The sequence below is a fragment of the Oreochromis niloticus genome, linkage group LG19, assembly GCF_001858045.2.
Source record: "Oreochromis niloticus isolate F11D_XX linkage group LG19, O_niloticus_UMD_NMBU, whole genome shotgun sequence".
NCBI lineage: Eukaryota > Metazoa > Chordata > Actinopteri > Cichliformes > Cichlidae > Oreochromis > Oreochromis niloticus.
Window position 1 is genome coordinate 11,089,996 of NC_031983.2, and position 19,638 is coordinate 11,109,633.

Consider the following 19,638-nt stretch of genomic DNA (forward strand, 5'->3'; position numbering starts at 1 on the left):
GCACAACAGTCCTGTTGTTTTTAAGGCCTTTTAACATGCAAAAGATGAGAGCAAGAGCTTTCTGTGAAGAGAAGTCAAAGTCAAGTCATGTCTAGTCGCATGCAGATTTATCCTTTTGTCAAAAATAAAAAGCTGGAGGTGGCAAAGAAAATATGGAAAATTTAGAAAGAATACACCCAGGCCTTTGTGCCTTTATAAGGGCTTAAGTAGAATGGTAAAATTTCACTTTCAAATGATCACAGTAGAGTGGTACTTTCCAGCATTACAGGTGTTATCCTTGGTAGGTTCTAGATTTTAGCTACAAGTTATTTCATAAGAGTTGTACCGCTGATAGAATTTGTAAGCCTCACACAAAGCAGAAAAAGTGTCCCATAGTGAGGGATTATACAGCATGTTACTATCACAGGAACCTGGTCACACCCCAAATGTTCCATAATTGAGGGCAGGCAATATCAAGCTTTTTTACTATCATACAAAAACACTTACCCGGAATAACGCCTCTGCATGACGGACATGTTTATTCTGTATTGTCATGCTGAATTTACCTGCTAGCAATGGCACCATTAACAGAAGCTTTGTGACTTTTCCTTTCCCCATATTAAGGATTGTTAAGGCTATAAACAAAATCAATTCAAGTTCCAACTTAGGTTATGTGCTGCCCCACTGTGGCGAGGAGAGGGAAGTGCATTGGTAGAAGGGAAAAAAAAGCAACACAGGAGGCTGAACAGATTTATCAAGCATCCCTTTTATTAACATCACCCGTTACAAAAAGAACAAAATCTTCAGTGTTAATGATCTTAGCAACAATATAGCGAGTGCTGATTACAGATGATATGGGACGCTTATTCCTAGAGTAGTTGCAGTAGGATTAAAAACCCCTACACTGTTGACCTGGCCTTACACAGCCAGGGTCACACACACTCCCTTCTGTTTGGAGCAACAGTACAGACTTGAGTACAATTTGTCCATGCATCTCCATAGTTACAGTCACGTAGTGACCCTTCAGATATGCTGAGACCTCTTCTGATCTCCCTTCTCCCACCCAGTACTGAGCCAAGGTATAACATGGAGCTATGAATGAATAAATGCATAATGGATGCACAGTTGGATAGTTTTCTGATCAGGAGGCAAACAGATCAACAACATAGTGTATTTCAGCAGGTCCTAACTGATACATTTAAACACTACATATCTTTAAGTTAAGAAGAAAAGGACTGAAAAACCAAAGTTTGTTTAGTCGAGTTGGAAATTCATATCACTGCCCTCTCTTAAGACAAATAACAACAAAACTACTGCAGTATTCAAAAGGATTTCAATGAAAAATACAAGCATTTTAAAACAGAGGAATGGTGTCCACATAGTTTAAATTATACTGGATGTCATTAAGTTTAGAATAAAAATTAACTGGCATTGTTGCTAAAAGAAGAGGAATGTGGAGGGAGTGGAATAGTGTGTATTTTGGTATAGTGCCTGGAGTGTCTGGAGTTAACTGTAACCTCTGCCTGCTCCTCTGTGGCCAGCAGTGAATCTGGGAGTGGTTTGCCAGCGTCTTGGCCAGAGTCAGTTTGAGGCTGCCTACAGTACAAGTGCAGTGATAGAGGTTGAAAGGGAGGAAGTGGCTGGGTGTGACAGTATGCTGTGATGTGGTCAGGATGAGACCGAAAGTCAAAGGTGGTCTCTGTAATACAGTCAGGGTGGCTGCGTGGGGGTCTCACTATACCTTGGGCAGATCTTTATCAGCCTCCTGAGGGAAAGCAAAAACATTCAATTGCAAAGTTTAATCTTCATTGACAAGAGGAAAGACAGGAGTATGATACCCAGTTGTGAATAACAAAGCACGATCAAAAGGCCTCACCCCCTCCTGTCTCTTAGTGAGTTGCCGGCTGACAGTTTGTAGGAGCTGTTGCAGTTCTGTGACTGTCTGACCCAATCCTGCAGTCAATTTCTCCTTTCTGTCAATCTCCTCCTGTCACAAACACAATTTTTTGGTCTTAACCTGACATTAAAAGGACCAGATGTCGCAACATAAACATTATTTGGTGTCACAACAGTGTTACAACACTCAAACTGCCCTTACTCTTTGTGATGACAGACTGCTGTTCTCGATCAGGTCATCAGCATTGTCTGTCACTTTTGAGAGCTCCCCTTGGATCAGATCAACAGATTGTTGGGCCTGCATGAAGGGCCAGAAATTTCCACTTGTTAGCATTGTGGTCGGCAGTTTGACCTTTATCAGAAGTGAAATGAAATCCAGATCATTACCTTATACAGGTCACCAGCCACCTTTTGCCTCTCGCTTTCTTCTGCCTCCAGCTTCGACAGCGTCTCAGTGAGCTGGGTTTTCAGCTGGAAAGAAACCAGACATTTAGATATTTTGCACTGTTGACCTGGCCTTTGAGTCCCGCTTCTACTTTTTCAGAACATATACAAATCCTCCTGCCAACATTAACTACATTAAACAGTTCAACATTTGCACAGATTTCATTTTTTTCCCTTGGCCTGCTTAGACAATGTTCAAACCAAAAATAGCACTAAGCTCATGTGGGCTTTTTGGTACAAGCTGAGAGGATGAATCATAATCCAGGAAGTCCTGTTTAAGTAATAAAATAATTCCCTAAATTTTATCAGACATCGTAATACTTCGTGTGTACTTCAGAAGAAATGACTGTATCACTGATAACTTTCCAGACTTTGTACATTTCTGTCTCAGTGTTTCCACAACTGTGAGACAACGCAAGTCACTATGTCAATCACTTAACACAAGAACAGAAGGAATTCGCACCAACTGGTATGAACCACATAGAAAAGTGATCGTCATTCTTATAGTGCTATTGTTGAAGTGAACACAGCCAAAATATTGTTTAAAACTACTAAAGACTCATGACCACCGAGGACATTCAGTGACTATCAGACAAAACAGACACACAAAGCTTGCCTGAAGGCATCAGAGAAATTAAATTGTAAGTGATAGACAAAGAGGAGGCATACTTTTGGCCTGGCAGAAAAAGAAGATTTTTAATTAGCAAGCCATTTGTTAGACACAAGTAGAGTGCAGGTGCAGAAAAAGAAGAGTTAGTATTATAAGTATAATTGAAAGTAAAGGCGAGTCATCACTCAGAAGCTGTAAATCCCCGCCCCCCCAATCTTATTCATGGCTCCACCATGCAAGTCCAAATCTACAGATTTTATGAATGATGACCCACAGTTTTGGAGAGCCCTGTCCTGTTGCAGTCAGTGTAGCCCCACTGCTGAGTGCAATAAAGGATAGGATTTAAAGGAGCTCTAGCTAGAGGGTGAGCAACGCTTACCAAAGTCAGCTCCTCATTCTGTCTGATAGCCTCTGTATATGAGCCATCAAGTCTGGTCTGCAATTCAGTCAACAGATCTTTAAGCTGAAATTGAGTTTGACAGGGTTTTGTTTAATGTGAGTCTGTCATGGGTGAACCAGGTCAGCACTACCAGCACAGTTTATGCAGTCATACAAGCTGTCACTGACCGGGCCATAAGGCATCCACAACCAAAAAAAAAAGTCACAAATGAAGCACAGAGCACTAGTTGTGCATGACTCCAGATAACCAGATTCATAAGTGATTAAATTCACACAAAACAAAAAACAAACCTGTGCTGTGTGAATTTTATATTCCGAGAATAAACAAACTGTGGGGTGCCACAAAACGCCACACATGGAGCAGTTTTCACACATGAACTTTGGACAATTTCAAGACTTAAGTTGGGATATTTCTCACAGTTATCCTTTTCTCAGAACAGAAAATGCTGAAATAGCCTAAATCGGACACATTTGCACTCGTGGAAATACTTAAGTCTTTTTAAAGTGAGGGGGCTGTGTGAGTAGAGCCTTGCACACAACATTCACTAGCTAGTGGTGAATGCACCAGGATATTAACTGTGCTAATCACACATCAGTGAGATCCGACATTACAAAGACTTTTAAACTGCCATCTCCCTAGTCTAATGTCCAATCAGACTGCGTATAACATTTGCAGTCTCAACGCCACCTCTGTTGGGTGCTCTCTGGAAATGTTCAGGGTAACGGTGCATGTGTGAAAACAGCTCAACTGTTACACAACAGAGGTCGCACGTTCACCTTAAGAGGTTAAACATGACTGAAGAAGTCCAGTTTCTGCTCACCTCTCTGACTTCTGTCACATAAGTGGCACTCTCGCGCTCCGCCCTCTCCAGCTCAGACTCCAAGTGCTGTTTTTCTCTTCTCAGCTACAGAGCACAACAGATGAGCAGAGATACAAATGACAGCCGCTCTAACAGGACATTTGCGAGTGTACATTTTAGAATGTTTGTGTGTTTGGTTTACTGACATTTTCCAACTCTGCTTCATCAGTTAGTCTCTCAACCTCTTGCTCCAAAGCTGCGACTTTCTGGCTCATCTGAGATCAAAGAAAGAAGAACAATCCAGTGAGAGACAACTCTCAATATTTCACTTCAGTGACTCTGCATTTAGGAGTTTTATCTCTTGCTAAACCTGAATCCATACCTGTCCGAGCTCTGCTTGCGATAGCTCCAGCTTCACCCTCCAGCGAGACTCCTCCTGCTCCACACTGTTCTGGAGGCGCTGCAGGATGCCCTCCTGTGGACACAACAGAAATGACAGCTCCATTTGGAAGGGAGATCACTGTGCTACCATAATGGCAACTCCCTCACCCCCCTAAAAAAAAAAAAACAAACAAACCCAAAAGTAAAATAAAAATAACCCTTACTGTCTCTGCCAAAACCTTCTTGTACGTCTCACAGTCTTTCTGTAGAACCCTTTGAGTTTCCTCAGCTTCTTTCAGTTTCTCAGCCAATTCCTAGAAAGTGGATCGTACTTACTGATGCACTCATTTGAAAAAGGAATGATGTTCAACTTTGCATTTTTTCCAAATTTACCTCAGAGTCTCCTGATCCAGGGCTGGATTGTGAAGCTGAGTTTTCACCTGCTGCCCTTTCAAATCTTTGGAGCCATTCTTGATGGTTCTACAGGACAATTAAGGTGGAAAAATGAAGTAAACATCAACCACACAACATGTAGCTGTAGTGTACAAATGCATTTACCATAGAGGTAAATGTTTCCTGTCATACCTGTTCAGAAGGCAGAGGCACATGTGGCAGAAGTCTGTGTAGAACATCTCGGCACTCAGCCTGACATACAGCCAGCACTGTCTGGTTCTCCTAGAAGGTAGGGAGCAAATTGTAAAGAAAGAAAAAGAGAAGAGGAGATTAATAAATGACTGTTCAAATACTTAAGATATTTTCGATCACAAGGTCCAGTGGTCATCCAAGCAAATATAACCAACTTTCTCTTAACCCCCATCAATCTGTTTCAAACCAGTGATCAGGCTGCTTCAATCAAAATCCCACAAATTTTATAATGCCAGCTCGTTATCCAAGTTTAGGACAAAAAAAAAAATAAAAATCTATCTCACTCCCAGTTCCATTTACTCTGAGAAACCATAAGCATCAACAGACCACACCTAAGCCAGGTGTCACCTCAGATTCAGAGCATCTCTCATTTGTGTTCACAAAAGTATCTTGAAACTCTCCAGTAAACAAAAAGTATTGATCAGTCCTCTAATAATACACCATCAACTCTCAGGTCTGAAAGGGGGAACACATGCCATACACGAGCCAGCTGGCTGTCTAACCACTGTTTGCATTAACACGCTGTCACAAGACAGCTTTGACACAGAGTGTGGAGCTGAATACAACCAACCAGCATGCACCGATAGCACACAACAGCTGCTAAGGAACTCCCTGGCTCAGGCGCGAGAAGGTGCTTTCTACTGTACTCAAATGGCAGGAGAGCAGCTGTGCCGATGGTTCAGCATGTACCCTCACCTAATGTAGGAGGATGACTGAAATAAACATCACTGTAACTCTTAATAGCACAGCTATCCGGGAGCAAACTCTACATGAAGTAGAAATGCATGAAAAGAACAGCTGATTGCGGCTTAGATTTAGTTGCACTTTGTTCATCCTGATAGAGAACAAAGATGTTTCAGTTGTGAGAACAGAGCATTGAGAAACAGAGGACTGCTGCATATTCATTACAAGCTTTGAATGTTAACACTTCTCTTAAACAAAAAGGGAAAAAAGGACTAGATTTGAATTAAACAGATTTTCTTTGATTAACTGGTGATATTAACAGTACAATGTCACAAAGCATGCCACATGACAGAGAGACGACAGGAAGCTGCAAAATGATTACAATGAATCTCAATCTAATGACATCTAGTGAATTTCTAAGTCACTGCACACTCATTTCCAAGCATCGACCTAAGCTTTGGGTAAGAAAAGGAAAAAAACCTCTTACATTTCAAAGCATAAAGGAAAGTTATGTATATACGCTTAAGAAGCCAATATTTGTTAAATAAATAAAGTCAGAGATGCCCGAGGGGGAGCAGATTACTGCAGTTCACCAGCTCAAAAACAGCCAATTAAAAAGTTGAGGCCAAACAGCAGAGCGGGAGGAGTGAAGGTAAATGAGTATGCAGTTTTGTTATGGATGATGGCAGAAAAGAAATTTCACTGGGTCGATTATGGCAAAACACAGCGTTTCGGAGGGGGATGCATCAGATTGGAACTAGAGTGAAGCAGACTGAGGTGAGGTGTCGAACCTTGACAGCTTTGCTGAGTTTCCCTTGAAGCATGGACTCGGTGGCTGACAGAGCTTCCATTGCACTCCAGTTTTTCTCCCGAAGCTCCTGTTTTGGTCAGTTCCAGAGAGATACTACTTTCAGTTCAGCCTCGGGGGGGGAATGCATTCAGTGACCCTCAAATAAAGACTGGTAGAGTAACAAAACGAACCAAAGGCATTTCTCATCCATGCTCCAATAGCTAAAAATATGTAAAAAGCAAAAAGTCTTGATAGTCCTGCTCTGACACCATGTGTGGTTTAAAACAACATGCACAGCCTGCACAGGTATATTTAGTAAAAAAATATTCTTTAAGTCATTTTAATTCTAATTAAAATAAGTATCTTCAACTATAGTGTGCATATAATAATACAAATATGCTTTATATGCTTCTCAGATTAAATAAACCTCTCTCAAAAATAATAGAGATGAGTTTCTAATGCTCTGAATCACCCACAAGCACAAACAGGCTTGCTGAAACAGTCATGGCCAGCGGCGAGCACAACAAGAGTAGGCTGGAAGCCCTCTTATGCAATGCTCAGCTTAAGCAATCCAAAACAGACACTGAACTGATGTGTGTGTAATCGTGTTGCATACACAACCTGAGCTGAAGAAAAATTTGTATTTGGTTTAAAACAAACAAAACAAGGGAAAAAAACAAAGCGCTATTTAAAATGAACAAAAAGCGAGTGGCAGACAACAATAGGCAGAATGAATATATGCAGTGTGCAACACTGTGAGGGGAGTGCTTTGTGAAACACAATGGGCAGGGCTGATTGCTCATAGGGTTTGACCTGTGCTATTCCACAGTTCAGGTCATTGCTATGTGAAACCTACATCGTTCTTCTTCCTTTGAAGGTTTACGGTGTCCCTCAGCTCAGCCAGCTCAGCCTGCAGATCGGAGACCTGTTTCTCCTTCTCTGACAACCTGACAGAGAACAGCAGAACCACGCATTACAAAACTGATCAAACTTCCGGTACAATACAGTAAACAGGCCTTAAAAATAAAACTGTGTTGGTATTGTTTTGTCATGCAATACTACTCACGCTGTAAGGAGCTCTGGGCTTGGCACTACCGTGTGGGACTGCTATATGAGCGGGGGAGAAACAGACAATGAAAACCAACACTGAATATCTTATGAGACTAAAATAGGGACAGCCAAATAAAGAAGCTATAGCATGACGACAACCTTTAACATAGTAAAGAGAGCCCCCCCTCCTTAAATGTCATCTGGATGATTTTCAGCCAGAAAATGTGTAACATGAGGACTTAACATTTTTATATCTACAATATACATATTCTCTCACTCCCTTACCTGTTGCTGTACCTGCTGAATCTTCTCGCTTAGCTCCTTTGTCCTTGCCTCCAGCTCACTCTGTAGTGTCTGGATCTCCTGGTCCTTTCCCACCAGCCTGTTGGTCAAATGTTGGTCATCAAAAGTCGGATTTGAAAGGCATGTGCGTAGGGAGCTTACACTGAGGTGCTGATTTAACTCACTGAGCCTGGAGTTCTTGGAGCTGAGTAGCAGAGCTGGTCAGCACTTCTGCTGTCTCCTTCTGTCTCAGCTGCTCTATCTCTGCCTGCAAGGCAGCCAACTGCTGCTCCAGAGCCTGTGAGACAAAAACCGATTCAGACAAGAGCCCAGACAAGGACAACACTGAAAAACAACGTGAAGAAAGGGTCTTTTGAAATCTGCCAAACTGTTTACACTGATACAAGGAAAGGGCTGCACCTCAACCGTCTTCTCTCTGGCCGAGCTGCTGTCTTGCGCTGCCTGTAGACTCTCCTCCACCATTTTCAGCTTTGTTTCCTTTTCTTGGATCCTTTGAAGCACAATGAAACAAGGGTCATTACATTGTAAAGCCTGTGAAATCTGCTTATCTTCACAATATCAACAATAAGAGGACATTCAACAATAGACAGCCTCTTGTTCCAGTGGGAATGGATGTTGAAAAAGCTACTATGAGGGGTGTGTCTTAGGAGTGTCCTGGACTGCCAGGGGGAATGTGTTTTTTTTTTAATATGCTTACAGAGTCAGTAGTAGCCTTTGTTTTCATGAATAGGATATGGTTGGAACTAAACCTTTGTACTAAATAATCAAATAAACTTTATTGATCTTACTTGCTCTGGAGTTCTTCCACCATCAGCTCTGAAGACACCTTTAGTTAGAGGGGAAGAAAAATGAAAATAAATAAATATACAGAATAGGAATCAAAAATTCAGGAAATATTTCTTAATAATCATTTTAGAACCCACCTGTTTATCCATCTTTTTCTTAAGGTCCTCAATTTCTTGTTTAAGTGACCCATTCTCTTCCCTTGCAGTCTACATTAGGGGAAACAAATGACTTTAAGTCTTCATATCAATTAAAGACTGTGGTTAGCAAGCCAACAGTATTATGCAGAGTCACTTAGGGGAAGCTGTGGTCAGATAAATGTGTGTATATGAGCCAGCATGTTTTGATTGTGTCTTTTAGAGAAAACAGATACCTTAAGTTCCTCCTCTTTGTTGGCCACCTCAATCAACCCTTTCTCCAACAGGCCCTCTACAGTTTTCATGTTTTCCTCCTTCTCCCGGACACTGTTCAAAGAATTATGGATCATTTACTTTATAGACAGATTAAGACGCTGATGTATTTAAAATGTGCTCCAGTTCTCATACCCACCTCTTCTGGAACTGGTCCAAAGCCAGCTGGGATGCAGTCTGCAAGAGGACATCCAAAAGTAGATTGAGAGGTTGTTTTAAATTTAAAAACAAAAAACAAAAAAACAACAACAAAACACCAACATATAGTGGATTTTTTTTTCTTAAACAGAAAAGCAAAACAACTAACCTGATCAGAAATCTGTGCCTGCAGATTCTGAATCTCTGCCTTCAGTGACATGTTCTCATTGTGCAAGGCCTGCAGATGAATACAGGCGACACTTATCATGCCAAGACAATGGAGGAGCTGACATACTGTGCAATCACTTGGAAATTACACAGAATTCCTGATTCTGTCTTAGGTTTACAATACCAGGAAGTGCATTAAATCAATTTGTCATCTGAACCCAAAATATCTGCAAATCTGAGCATGCCCTCTTCCCGGGGGGATGGTGTACATGGACTTCAAACTATATTTCCACTCAACACAGCAACACATTCCTGCAAACTAATGAACCAGTGCAATGTTAGTAAGAGAAGCTGTAGTGAAGTGCTCTTCTGAATATACCTGCATGTTAGTTTCTCTACTAGCCCCACTGCTCCTCTCAGCATTTAGAGAATCCTCCAGACTTTTTCGCTGCAGCTCCTTTTCAGCCAGACTAGGCAAAAAAGAAAAACAACAACAACACAGGGAAAGATGAAATATAGCTCAGTGACACAGCCTGGAATGTGATCCACAATATCTGAGAAGATGAAATCTTTCTTACAGCTTTTGCAGCTCCTCAATGTGGGAGACATGAGTGGCCTGGATATCAAACAGAAATGTCATCAGCCTACATTCTCTCTCACACACACACAAACATAGAGCCATCTAGGTACTCATCCCATATTGACTCTAAATGATAAGTGTGTAAAGTTGACCCATTTACCTGCGTAGAGATCTGGACCTGAAGACTTTTGTTCTCATTCATAAGTTCCTGTTAAACACAAGTCATTAGTGAGCATTAGGTTGAGGACTATAATATCATTCACATCCATTTTGATATCATTCAATGTAACTACAATAACAGTTTCATTGTTCTTGCTGCAGGTTTGGCACTGTGAGTTGTGAGCACACCTGAACCCGGGCCTGGAGCGAGTCGTCCTGCATACTGTGCTTGGACATTTCCATCAGCTCCCTCACTTTCTGTTCCAGCCGGTCCTTGGAGACCACAGCTTCAGTCAGGCTGCTGTGTAGTGTCTGGATCTCCTTGTTCTTGTTGCTCATCTCAGCCTCAACTGCCAGCAGCTGATTGTGGAGCTCTGCAACCACACGACAGCCGTCACTGAGCAACCATCATTTTTTTTAGGGTTCGCAAAAATTAAAGCTTTTTTGGTGCAATGTTATGTTTTATCACCTTGTTTGGAGGTCTGAAGTTTCTCTCTTTCAGCATTGACACTGTGGATGAAGTTTTGCAGCTCCTCCCAGCGCCGCTTAGCATCCTGCAGCTGTGCCTGGAGACAGATACAAACTCTGTGAACACCTTCCTTCCATACACTTCATTTGGAATTGAGCGATTGTATAAATTTTGCAGAGGAAATTAAAACTTTATGAAATCCATCAGAATCTACAGGCTTATGTGCAGATTCATTCTCTGATTTTTTTTTTCTACACAGTGCAATTCTCAGCTCTTATGATCGCACTAAAGCTCTTTGCCAAGACTTGTTTGTGTCGAGCCAGCAATTTAAATCTCCATCTTATGATCGTGGTCTGCGACAAGTCGGGAAAGGCTCATCTGAGTGTCTAGCAGGAAAAGTGTTGTTTATACACAGCACAAAGCCTCAAACATTCCTGCTTCCAAAGGCAACAAAAATCCTTCCAGTTCAGGTTCTGTTTCCCATAGCCCTCACCGGGACTTCCACTATAACCTCCTCCCATTTCCCGAGTAATGCTGCCACACCCGCTAACCAGATTTGAAGCATGTCCAGGTTTTGCACAACTCGGTTCATTTTTGTCTCAGCTGGGGAAACTGAAGCACAGGCTAAATAAACACGCCGCGCATCTGGATTAGCGTACCTCCAGCTGGGACACGTTCTGCTTGTAGCTGACCTCCAGTGACTTCCTCTGGTGCTCCTCCTGCTGCAGCTTGCTGTTGCTGTCTGATAGCTCTTTCATCAGGCCGGCATACTCGGAACGCAACTTGTTTAGTTCGGCCGAATTCCTATCAAGCACACGTACATGACATGAAAATGCATTTGTTAAGGTATATGTATGGGAAATTGCAGCAGAAGCATTCCACAAATAGCTTAGGTATTGTGTAACGAAAGATAAGGTAAAAAGACAATGAGGTGACTAAGAGATATAGCTGGAATCACTATGTTTCACTACGCTGAGCATGAGACATGTATTGAGCTCTAGGGAGCGTGCACAGCTGTGTAACACTGACTTGCTCTCCATCTGGTTGGTGGCGGAGCTGACTGCGTCCCTCAGGATGCCGTTCTCTTGCTGCAGTCGACTGATCTGGCCTTCCAGCTGCTCCCTCACCTGCTGAAACTACACACAATCAACAGTACTCAGTCTTCGCCAACTCTCTCTGGGGTGCCAAAAAAGCTGCCCGAAGTTTCTTTTTTCTTCACATTTTTGAAATTCCTCATTTGTTAAACAGTACTAGCAGTTTTTCAAGAGTTATCAAGTATAATACAGCCCAGTACTTGCTGAGGTGATAATAACTGAAATGTAAGGCTTCACCTTTATTTGCATTGTCTGGAGCTCTTGGTAGGTGCCCTGTGCTTTGCCCTGCATACTGCCCAGTTCTTTCTCCATGGCTGCGCGTTGCTCCCTCATCACTGATTCTACCCTGTTTGTCTTCTGCTTCTCAACCTGCAGCTCCTGAAGCAAAGTATGAAGATAAATTAAGCACTTTACTGAACCGAGTGGAATTATTCCAGCATTACAGTGATTAAGTTGGAAGGAAATCAGTCATGTCACAATTCATTAGGGGAAAAAAAAAGACGGGACTCTAGACCTGACTGAGCTGTTTCACTTTGTCTTTGGCAATGGAGGCCTCCTCCTGCAGAGTTGTCAGAAGCTTCTCCCTTTCCTGGGCAGTCGGGTCAGGCCTAGTTGAGGACTGTCAGTGAAAGAGAACACATTTTAAAAGAAGGCATAGAAAGTCCAACTACAAACACTGGGTGACCTGCCAAACGCAAACAGTGTGGAATGTTGTTTGTGACAGCACCCAGTTCAGCTTATCTCTTATTAATCTCTCACCTTATGCCAGGCGTCCACGGCATTAGGACTCTTCTCTCGCAGCAGAGCCATCACACTGACGGCCTCTGCATCTGACAGAGCCAGGCTGGACAGACCGGAGAGCAGCTCCTTCAGTTTCACCTCTGTGTTCTCTGTTAAGGCCAACAAAAACGAGAAACCCAGTTTAGAAGGGCTTACAAATATTTTGCGATTTAAAACCCACGCTTTCACCTCTTACCCTTATCAGTCTCGTTTTTCTGCTTCTTGCCAGACCCTTTGGATGGTGCGTCATCATTATGGGCTGCCTGGTGGTTAGCAGAAGCTGCTGAGTCTGGCAAAATATGGGCTTCATCAACTGGATTTCAGAAAATACTCTTTATTAGATTTCCAGGCTTCATTTTAAGCTTTTGTCTTTACAGTCTTAATAGAGCCAAATTCTTCAAATTTAATGTTATTAATTAATAACGTAATAATCATCGTTACCGTGATCAGTTTTCTGCTTCTTAGCAGAATTCTTCTTTTTCCCACTGGTCACGCTTTGAGTTGCACCATCTAAAGCTTTGGTTTCAGCCACAATAGGAGCTTCTTTCTTGACAGTAGCTGGGGCCTGCTCCACTTTAACCTCTGTGTGCTGCTCATCTGCTGGAAAGACAGGACAGCAAGTTCAGAAAACCTTCTCAGGTTGCCTTGATTGATTAAATAAGAATGCTCGATTATCATTAAAGTTACTGGCACAAATATCTGAACATGAGAAAGTAGCAACTACAGCAATATTACTTCTCAATTTTACCACAACTGCTGTAATTTCAAACAAATACTAACCAAATGAAACTGCTACTTGGCGTTCTCATGTTTTCTTAAAAAAAAAAAAAACTGCAAACATTTTAAACATTACTCTTGGTTACTAACCAGACTCCACTTTTTGTTTCTTCTTTTCCTTCTTTTTCCCAGAAATCTGTGGAGGTGTCTGAGCTTGAACGGGAGCCTGAACAGCTTGGATCTGGACCTGAACCTCATGTTTCGGTGAGGGTGTGCTGGACTGTTTGCTTGCAGCCAAAGGTGCCTCTGTCTTGCGGCTGACTGGCTTGGAGCCGTTCACTTCTGGCTCCTCAGAGGGAGAAACTGTGGCGGCGGCGGCAGCAGCAGCAGCAGCAGCAGCTTTGGCAGCCTTCTTCTCCTTCTTCTTTCTCTCTCTCAGACCAGCAGGAGCCTCTGATGACACCGAAACAGGCACATACGGAGTGGGTGTAGGTGGAGCAGGATCAGGGGTAGCAGCTGACACAGTTTCCTCCTCTACCTCCACAGTAGAGCTGTTAGCACCTTCAGCCACATCAAAATCCCGCAAATCCTCCTCTGACTCCCCCCCACCTCCGGTTCCTCCGCCGCTTCCCCCACTGGAGCTCTCCTTCTTCTTGCTCTTCTTCTTTTCATTCTTTTTACGGGGGTCTGGCTTGCTTGGTGGCAACTTGAGGTCACGCTTCTGCTTGGCCAGCACCTCATCGTAGGAGGTTTCTTTCATGAAGAGCCAGAAGAAGAGAAACATGAGGGCGATGACCAGTGAAGGGGCCAGGATGAGCAGGTACTGAGAGTCATAGATATCCACCGCCATTCTGAAATTGGACAATAACCCAAGAAAAATAAAACCAAGCTCATTTTAGGAAACTTGTCTTGTTCAATTTACACTTAATGTTGGTTTGAAATTTTAATAGATAAAGACTAATAGACTGATAAAGACAGCTAAATACCCGATCCTGAGGTGATAAACTGCTCAAATATCGAAACTGATATAATGAGAGTTATACTCTCAGTCAGCTTGCTGCTCCTTTCCATCTAACAAGTCTGGCTGGTCTCTCAGCGAGCATATTAAGTTTCAGTCACAGGAGCCAGAGTGATGGCTGAATGTGACAAGTGAAGGGTGGATCCCTCAAGAAGGCTAAGAAATTGCATTCTCAAAGGCTAGCGCCTTTTCAGTCACACTGTAAAAGAAATATCCCAGCTTATCCTCCTTTTGATTCTAATGGGGACTAGAATACGCAGAATGAACAACATGCTGCATTCAGAAAGATCTGAAACTTGCAACTGCGAAGAAAGACTCAACAGGAAACTGCTTACTGAGCTCACAGACAGGAGAGTGAAGGACAGAGCTATAGATCTCCTTGCAAACGGACATCTTTTTGAAAACAGAAAAGAATGCAGGTTTAATTCACTTGGACACTGAATTCACTATTCAGACCCTGAAACTTCATTCATCTTTACACAAACTCTTTGGTTATAGACCTCAGAACACTTTTCAGACCTGATTCTCTAGGCAGAGTTCATGAGTGGAAATGGATTATGATATGTGTACATAGGGGGCGGAGTGTAAGCACACCAGTAGTGCTGAGAAGGTAGGAGAGGAGATTCTTCTTCTCCACACCCTGCCCCCTCTTAGCGATATGATCCAATTAGAAGGCAGTCCCCCAGCCACACAGCTTAACGTATGTACACATGTGTAACTTGTGCAAAGAGAGACACACCTGTACCTAAAACACTGACTGTGAGACTCAACTTCGTTTGCCCTGGTTTTAAAGGGGACCAAATAGGTCAAGATCATTAGAAAGGCAACTAGGCTAAAAAGAAAATGGCTCACAGTCTCTTAAATAGTCACCTCCCTCTTTCAGCCCCCACAAGAATGACACGGTGGTTATTCTAAACTCATATCGGACCGGATTTGCAAGGGGCAAAAATACACCTACATCCAAGTGTCACAGGATGAGATCTGCTGCAGCTGCAGTTCGGCCCCCGCCTGCATAAAGCCAAAAGAAGATGATGTTCCTCCACCACAAACAGAGTTTACAGAGTCAAGTGGTCCTAAGACATCATCAGCTTTGCATCTGCCAAAGATATTTCTAGGAACTATGTGGTGAGTTTGAGCTGACTCCTCAAGGCTATGCAGCAAGAATAAACTAGCATAGAACTGGCATTTTTCCCCTATATTTCCCCTTTAGGCTCTAGTTTTCCTCCCTAGCTCATATCTTTTTCGCTTTAATCACCCAGATAAGATGTTTTTGTGACATTCTTTGCAAATTTCCAGCAATGGCGGCAACTTTACTAAAAATAAATAAATAACGAACCATTTTCAAGCATTCCTGCAAAGTACATCTTGCAAATCAACACACGACGACACCACGTGCAAAACGGTGACTTATCACAAAAATTAAACCACAGTGTTTTGACAGTGGAGGTAAGTTAAGCCCTGGGTGACGGCAGCAGTACTGTGTCGCTAACAATGCAGAGTGGCAGCGACAGTGAGTGACCTGAAGTGCGACACAATCCCATACTATACTCAAGATTTGTGGCAGCAATACAGCGTAGGAGTCACTGTTGTAGAGCAGACGTCTTTAGTAATTTGGATTAAGCAGATTACCCATGATAATACATTTAAGAATAACTTTCCACTGCAGGGCTTCCTGTGGACTGGCAGGCTTAGTATAATGTTGATACTGTTTCATTCCCTTCTCCTCCCCTCCCTGCCTCGCCCAACCCTTCCCATTACACGCAGCACATAAAAACATATCAGGCTCATAATGACTACGATTTGATCCAATTTTGAAAAACTGTTTGCCTTTGAAACAGCACGCCTTTCCTGTGAACACAACTACAAGCTCCCCATTATGTAACATCTTTGAAACATTTCTTTGGGTCCAGTTTTTATTATATAACATTTTTACTTTTACTTTGACTCAAATACATCAGATTGTCTCATCTTAATAATTGATTGAAAATGGCTGTCTTATTCAACCAACCCAAGGACTGAATTCCTTCACACTCACAGAAAACATAAACGGTGAGCAAAGACATATCTGTGAAAGCATGCACCGAGATGTGGTCTTTATAAGAGATTTTACTCTCTGCTTGTCTTTTGTATTGGTATCTTATCTGTGACCTCATTAGAAAATGTGCCCTTCATTTTGAGCTTTAAAGCTTTACACTTGAACCAATAAGAAACACTTAAAAACCAAAAATGCATTTCAGTTCTGGATAAGACTGCCCCAAACATTAACTACCTGGAACACACTGCAGGTTTTATAAGAAAATAAAGTCAAAACATGAAGAAGCCCTTTTAAACTATGTACTAACACAACAAGTTTCTAGTGTAAATAAAATCATTAACTTTCAGTCGCTGCTAGATCAGGAAATTGCTGATTGCATATTCGAGGACACTCCCGTACCAGAGTACATTATGTGTCAAAATAGCTCCGCGTTTCTTCCTGGTATTTAAAGTGTGGGTGGAGTAAGCAGTATGAAGGTATGAGGCTTGGTTGCTTTGAGTCCCTAGCCTCAGACTGGAAGGTGCATGAGATTTTTTTTGTACGGCCTGAGGCTTGTTCCAGAATCAAAATGAGCCCGCAGGACAAAGCCCTCCCGGGTTATTGGCTCCCCGGAATCTAACCACTTGGCTGGCCAGCCCTCTTGATTTTGGCAGACATGGACACAGAGACAACTCCTGATAACTATCAGGTCCAAAAAGCAATACAGACAGTAATTGAAAATCAGGCCATGCATACATAGTAAATGTAAAATAGGCAACAAGTCATTTTGAAACACATCTATAGTCCAGGATACTACAGAAAATTTGAGTTTTTTTAGTAAAGTTTGCAGTTTCTCTAAAATAAATTATATAGCCAATGTAAGTCTAAACAGACTATGACTACTCTAAACACTATGAAAAATGAAAACTATTTTTCTGGATTAAACCTACAGTAGAATGGTGGGGAGATGGCCAAATGAAAATGTGTTACAAAATGTAATTAAGTGGTAATAACATAATAAATTAATATAATCGTTATGACTGTAACAACTGCATCTGCAGGATTTTTTTTCTAGCAGTAAGTCAATGTTCACGACAAGCTGTGGGAGGTGCAGTAGCAGTCACTTTACCTTTATGTTTTAATGTTATAATTACTTTGAAATTATGAAGAACATCTTTGTAATGAAAAGAAAACTGCTTCTTTAAAGTGCGCCATTTTCAATACAAATTTAGTACAGGGTCACAGCAACAGTCATTTCAAGACGAAGACTGTTTATTATTAGAGCGGAGATTCCAATGATGAGACGGTCTGCTCTGAGTAAGCACTTGGCGACAGTGGGAAAGAAGAACTGCTTTTCAACAGGAAGTGACATCTGGCAGTACTAGGGTCAGGAAGGGGCAATTTATAGGCCCTACCGTTTGGAGACTAAATGGGTAAGAAGACAGAAAAGAGGAGCACAAACCACAAACAAATGGGGGGTTAAAAATGGACCACTGTTTTTTTTCTACTTCCTCCACTATTGTCTACTAAGGAAACTTTTGAGCGTATTTTTTTTCTGCCCTTCAAGTGAGATGCCATTATATCAACCTTATCCCTACATGTCATTTGTATTTTATTTACATGTTTTGTGTCTGTATTCTGATTTATAATAATTGTATAGATTAGCTAGATTGTTGTAATATAATGTTTTTTTTATTCTTAAAATTTAAGAAAAATCATATTCACTAACAGCACCTTTTACCCACAAAGAATAGTCAGGCAATTAAAATAATCTACCTTAGATTTATTGTTAAGTCAAATGGAAGTTGGCTCTCTCTGAATACTGACATTCATCTTTATCAATCTTCTGGCAATAAACTAAAGAAAGTACCAAAGTACACAGCGACTGTTGTTTTGATTTTATTGGAAAACATTAACAAATAAGTTATATGCAAGGATATGATCCTCCCTGTCAGGCTTTATCCAGGAAAGTATGCCATTAAGTAAAACACTTCAGATTAGAACCCATCTACAGACAGACCTCAAAGAAACTAAAAAGAAGACTCTTGTAAAGCAAAGCTAACAATGCTTTCATCAAAAGAGAGAAGAAGCTGAGCCATAACCCTAAAGGCTTTTTAAAATAGGGGCAATGAGGTCTCGGAAGGAATCTCAAGGTCCTTCAGAGACGTACTTTAGTTTTGTGTTTACTTAGTAAGTAAAAGTCAGTTTAACAAAGTCTCACTTTTCCACAGTAACGTGTTTGGTCACTAACCCCATTATAATTCCTTCTTATTGTGCTTGCCAGCACCTAAACTTGGTGATGTAGCCCCGAGTCATCTCAACATTTACCAGCTGAGCCCTAAAAGTTCCAGCATGCTAGGTCATGCCACACGTAGCATCGTGGGCCTTGTGCTGACTAGTCAGCCAATATACGCAATGGCAGCTATTCTTACACTTAGAGGAACACTGTCAATGATTGCAGCATGTAATCACAGAAAAAGCAGAAGTGGCCTAAGCTCTTGTCAAGCTAGCCCAGCTAGGTCATTTATCACACGTCATACTCAAATAAACCACGAAAACGAAAGAAAAGACAACACATGTCACAAAGATGACTTCCCAGAATGACGAGCAAAAATGTCCAACTGCTGGGGCTTAACTGTGTTCCGGCCACGGTCATAAACAGTTGCTACTATGTATAAATCAACGAGGAAAAAGACTCGTCACCACTTTTTAAGTTCGACTCAGCGGCTACAGCTCAACACTATGAATGGGCTAGCTAACTAGCAAACTACCGAGAGGAAGGCACTAGCCTTAGCTGCCCAATCCAATTAGTACAGAGGCGACAGAACTGACCACACAAATGTTAGCCGGAATACTTTGACTCTCTTTCACACTCTCTGGAGGGGTGGACATTTGCCCACACGGGCCTCATTCCTCCTCAGATCCTAGCCTCCATCTCTCTTGAAATCTCTGACCCGTCCCCATCCTTCCGTTAAAGTCCTGAGGGCCGTTCCCAGGCCTACGTGAAGAGCTAAGCTGTGCTAAGTACGGGATGAGCAGCTTTTTTCCACAAAAAACGAATAGAAGATTTCCGGAAACAGCCGCTAGAAATACCTGTAGCTTCAGTTTGCTGTTCCCTTAGCTAGTAGTGAAATGGCGTTGCTCTGCGTTGACACCAGCACACTCCTGCCTTCCCAGGGCAGCTCCAACCCGGCTTTCTTCTGCGCTATCCGTCAGAGAATCTGCTGTTTCTGGTTCGCGGGGGCGGGTCACAGTCAGCCTGCTAAGGAGCGTTTATTTTGAGGCTCGTGGCACACCGAAGGCCACATGTCATCACATTACAAATAA

The 19,638-nt window shown here is 42.1% G+C and overlaps 1 protein-coding gene across 5 annotated transcripts; it reads right to left on the reverse strand.

Annotated features, from left to right (window-relative positions):
- Positions 1–725: 725 nt before the first annotated feature.
- Positions 726–19,624, reverse strand: ktn1 (kinectin 1). Of its 5 annotated transcripts, none has more exons than XM_013276263.3 (36): positions 19,405–19,624; positions 13,430–14,130; positions 13,004–13,159; positions 12,759–12,875; positions 12,542–12,672; positions 12,297–12,401; positions 12,020–12,160; positions 11,718–11,824; positions 11,348–11,492; positions 10,689–10,785; positions 10,409–10,593; positions 10,221–10,268; positions 10,059–10,096; positions 9,860–9,950; positions 9,482–9,550; positions 9,314–9,351; positions 9,138–9,228; positions 8,905–8,973; positions 8,770–8,807; positions 8,381–8,471; positions 8,146–8,258; positions 7,964–8,060; positions 7,695–7,735; positions 7,485–7,575; positions 6,630–6,716; positions 5,095–5,184; positions 4,903–4,989; positions 4,734–4,823; positions 4,511–4,603; positions 4,335–4,403; positions 4,150–4,233; positions 3,309–3,392; positions 2,263–2,346; positions 2,078–2,173; positions 1,856–1,966; positions 726–1,744 (listed from the first exon to the last, which is right to left on the reverse strand). In XM_013276263.3, exons 2-36 carry the CDS (start codon positions 14,127–14,129, stop codon positions 1,715–1,717), a joined length of 3,804 nt encoding a protein of 1,267 aa, XP_013131717.2. In that variant the 5' UTR covers position 14,130; positions 19,405–19,624; the 3' UTR covers positions 726–1,714. The 5 variants fall into 5 exon arrangements, with proteins under 5 accessions (XP_013131717.2, XP_019204360.1, XP_019204359.1 ...); XM_019348815.2 differs by having other exon boundaries at positions 12,759–12,851; positions 13,004–13,162; XM_019348814.2 differs by having other exon boundaries at positions 13,004–13,162; positions 19,405–19,623.
- Positions 19,625–19,638: the final 14 nt, after the last annotated feature.

What these genes read in the sequence shown, in the direction of transcription:
- ktn1 (XM_019348814.2), bottom strand. Translation starts at nt 14,129, where the DNA reads ATGGCGGTGGATATCTATGACTCTCAGTACCTGCTCATCCTGGCCCCT. An exon ending in GAAAAACGAGACTGATAAGG is followed by an intron (nt 12,673 to 12,758) that starts GTAAGAGGTGAA and finishes TGGCCTTAACAG; the next exon opens with AGAACACAGAGGTGAAACTG. An exon ending in TTCAAAGGAAGAAGAACGAT is followed by an intron (nt 6,717 to 7,484) that starts GTAGGTTTCACA and finishes TGACCAAAACAG; the next exon opens with GAGCTTCGGGAGAAAAACTG.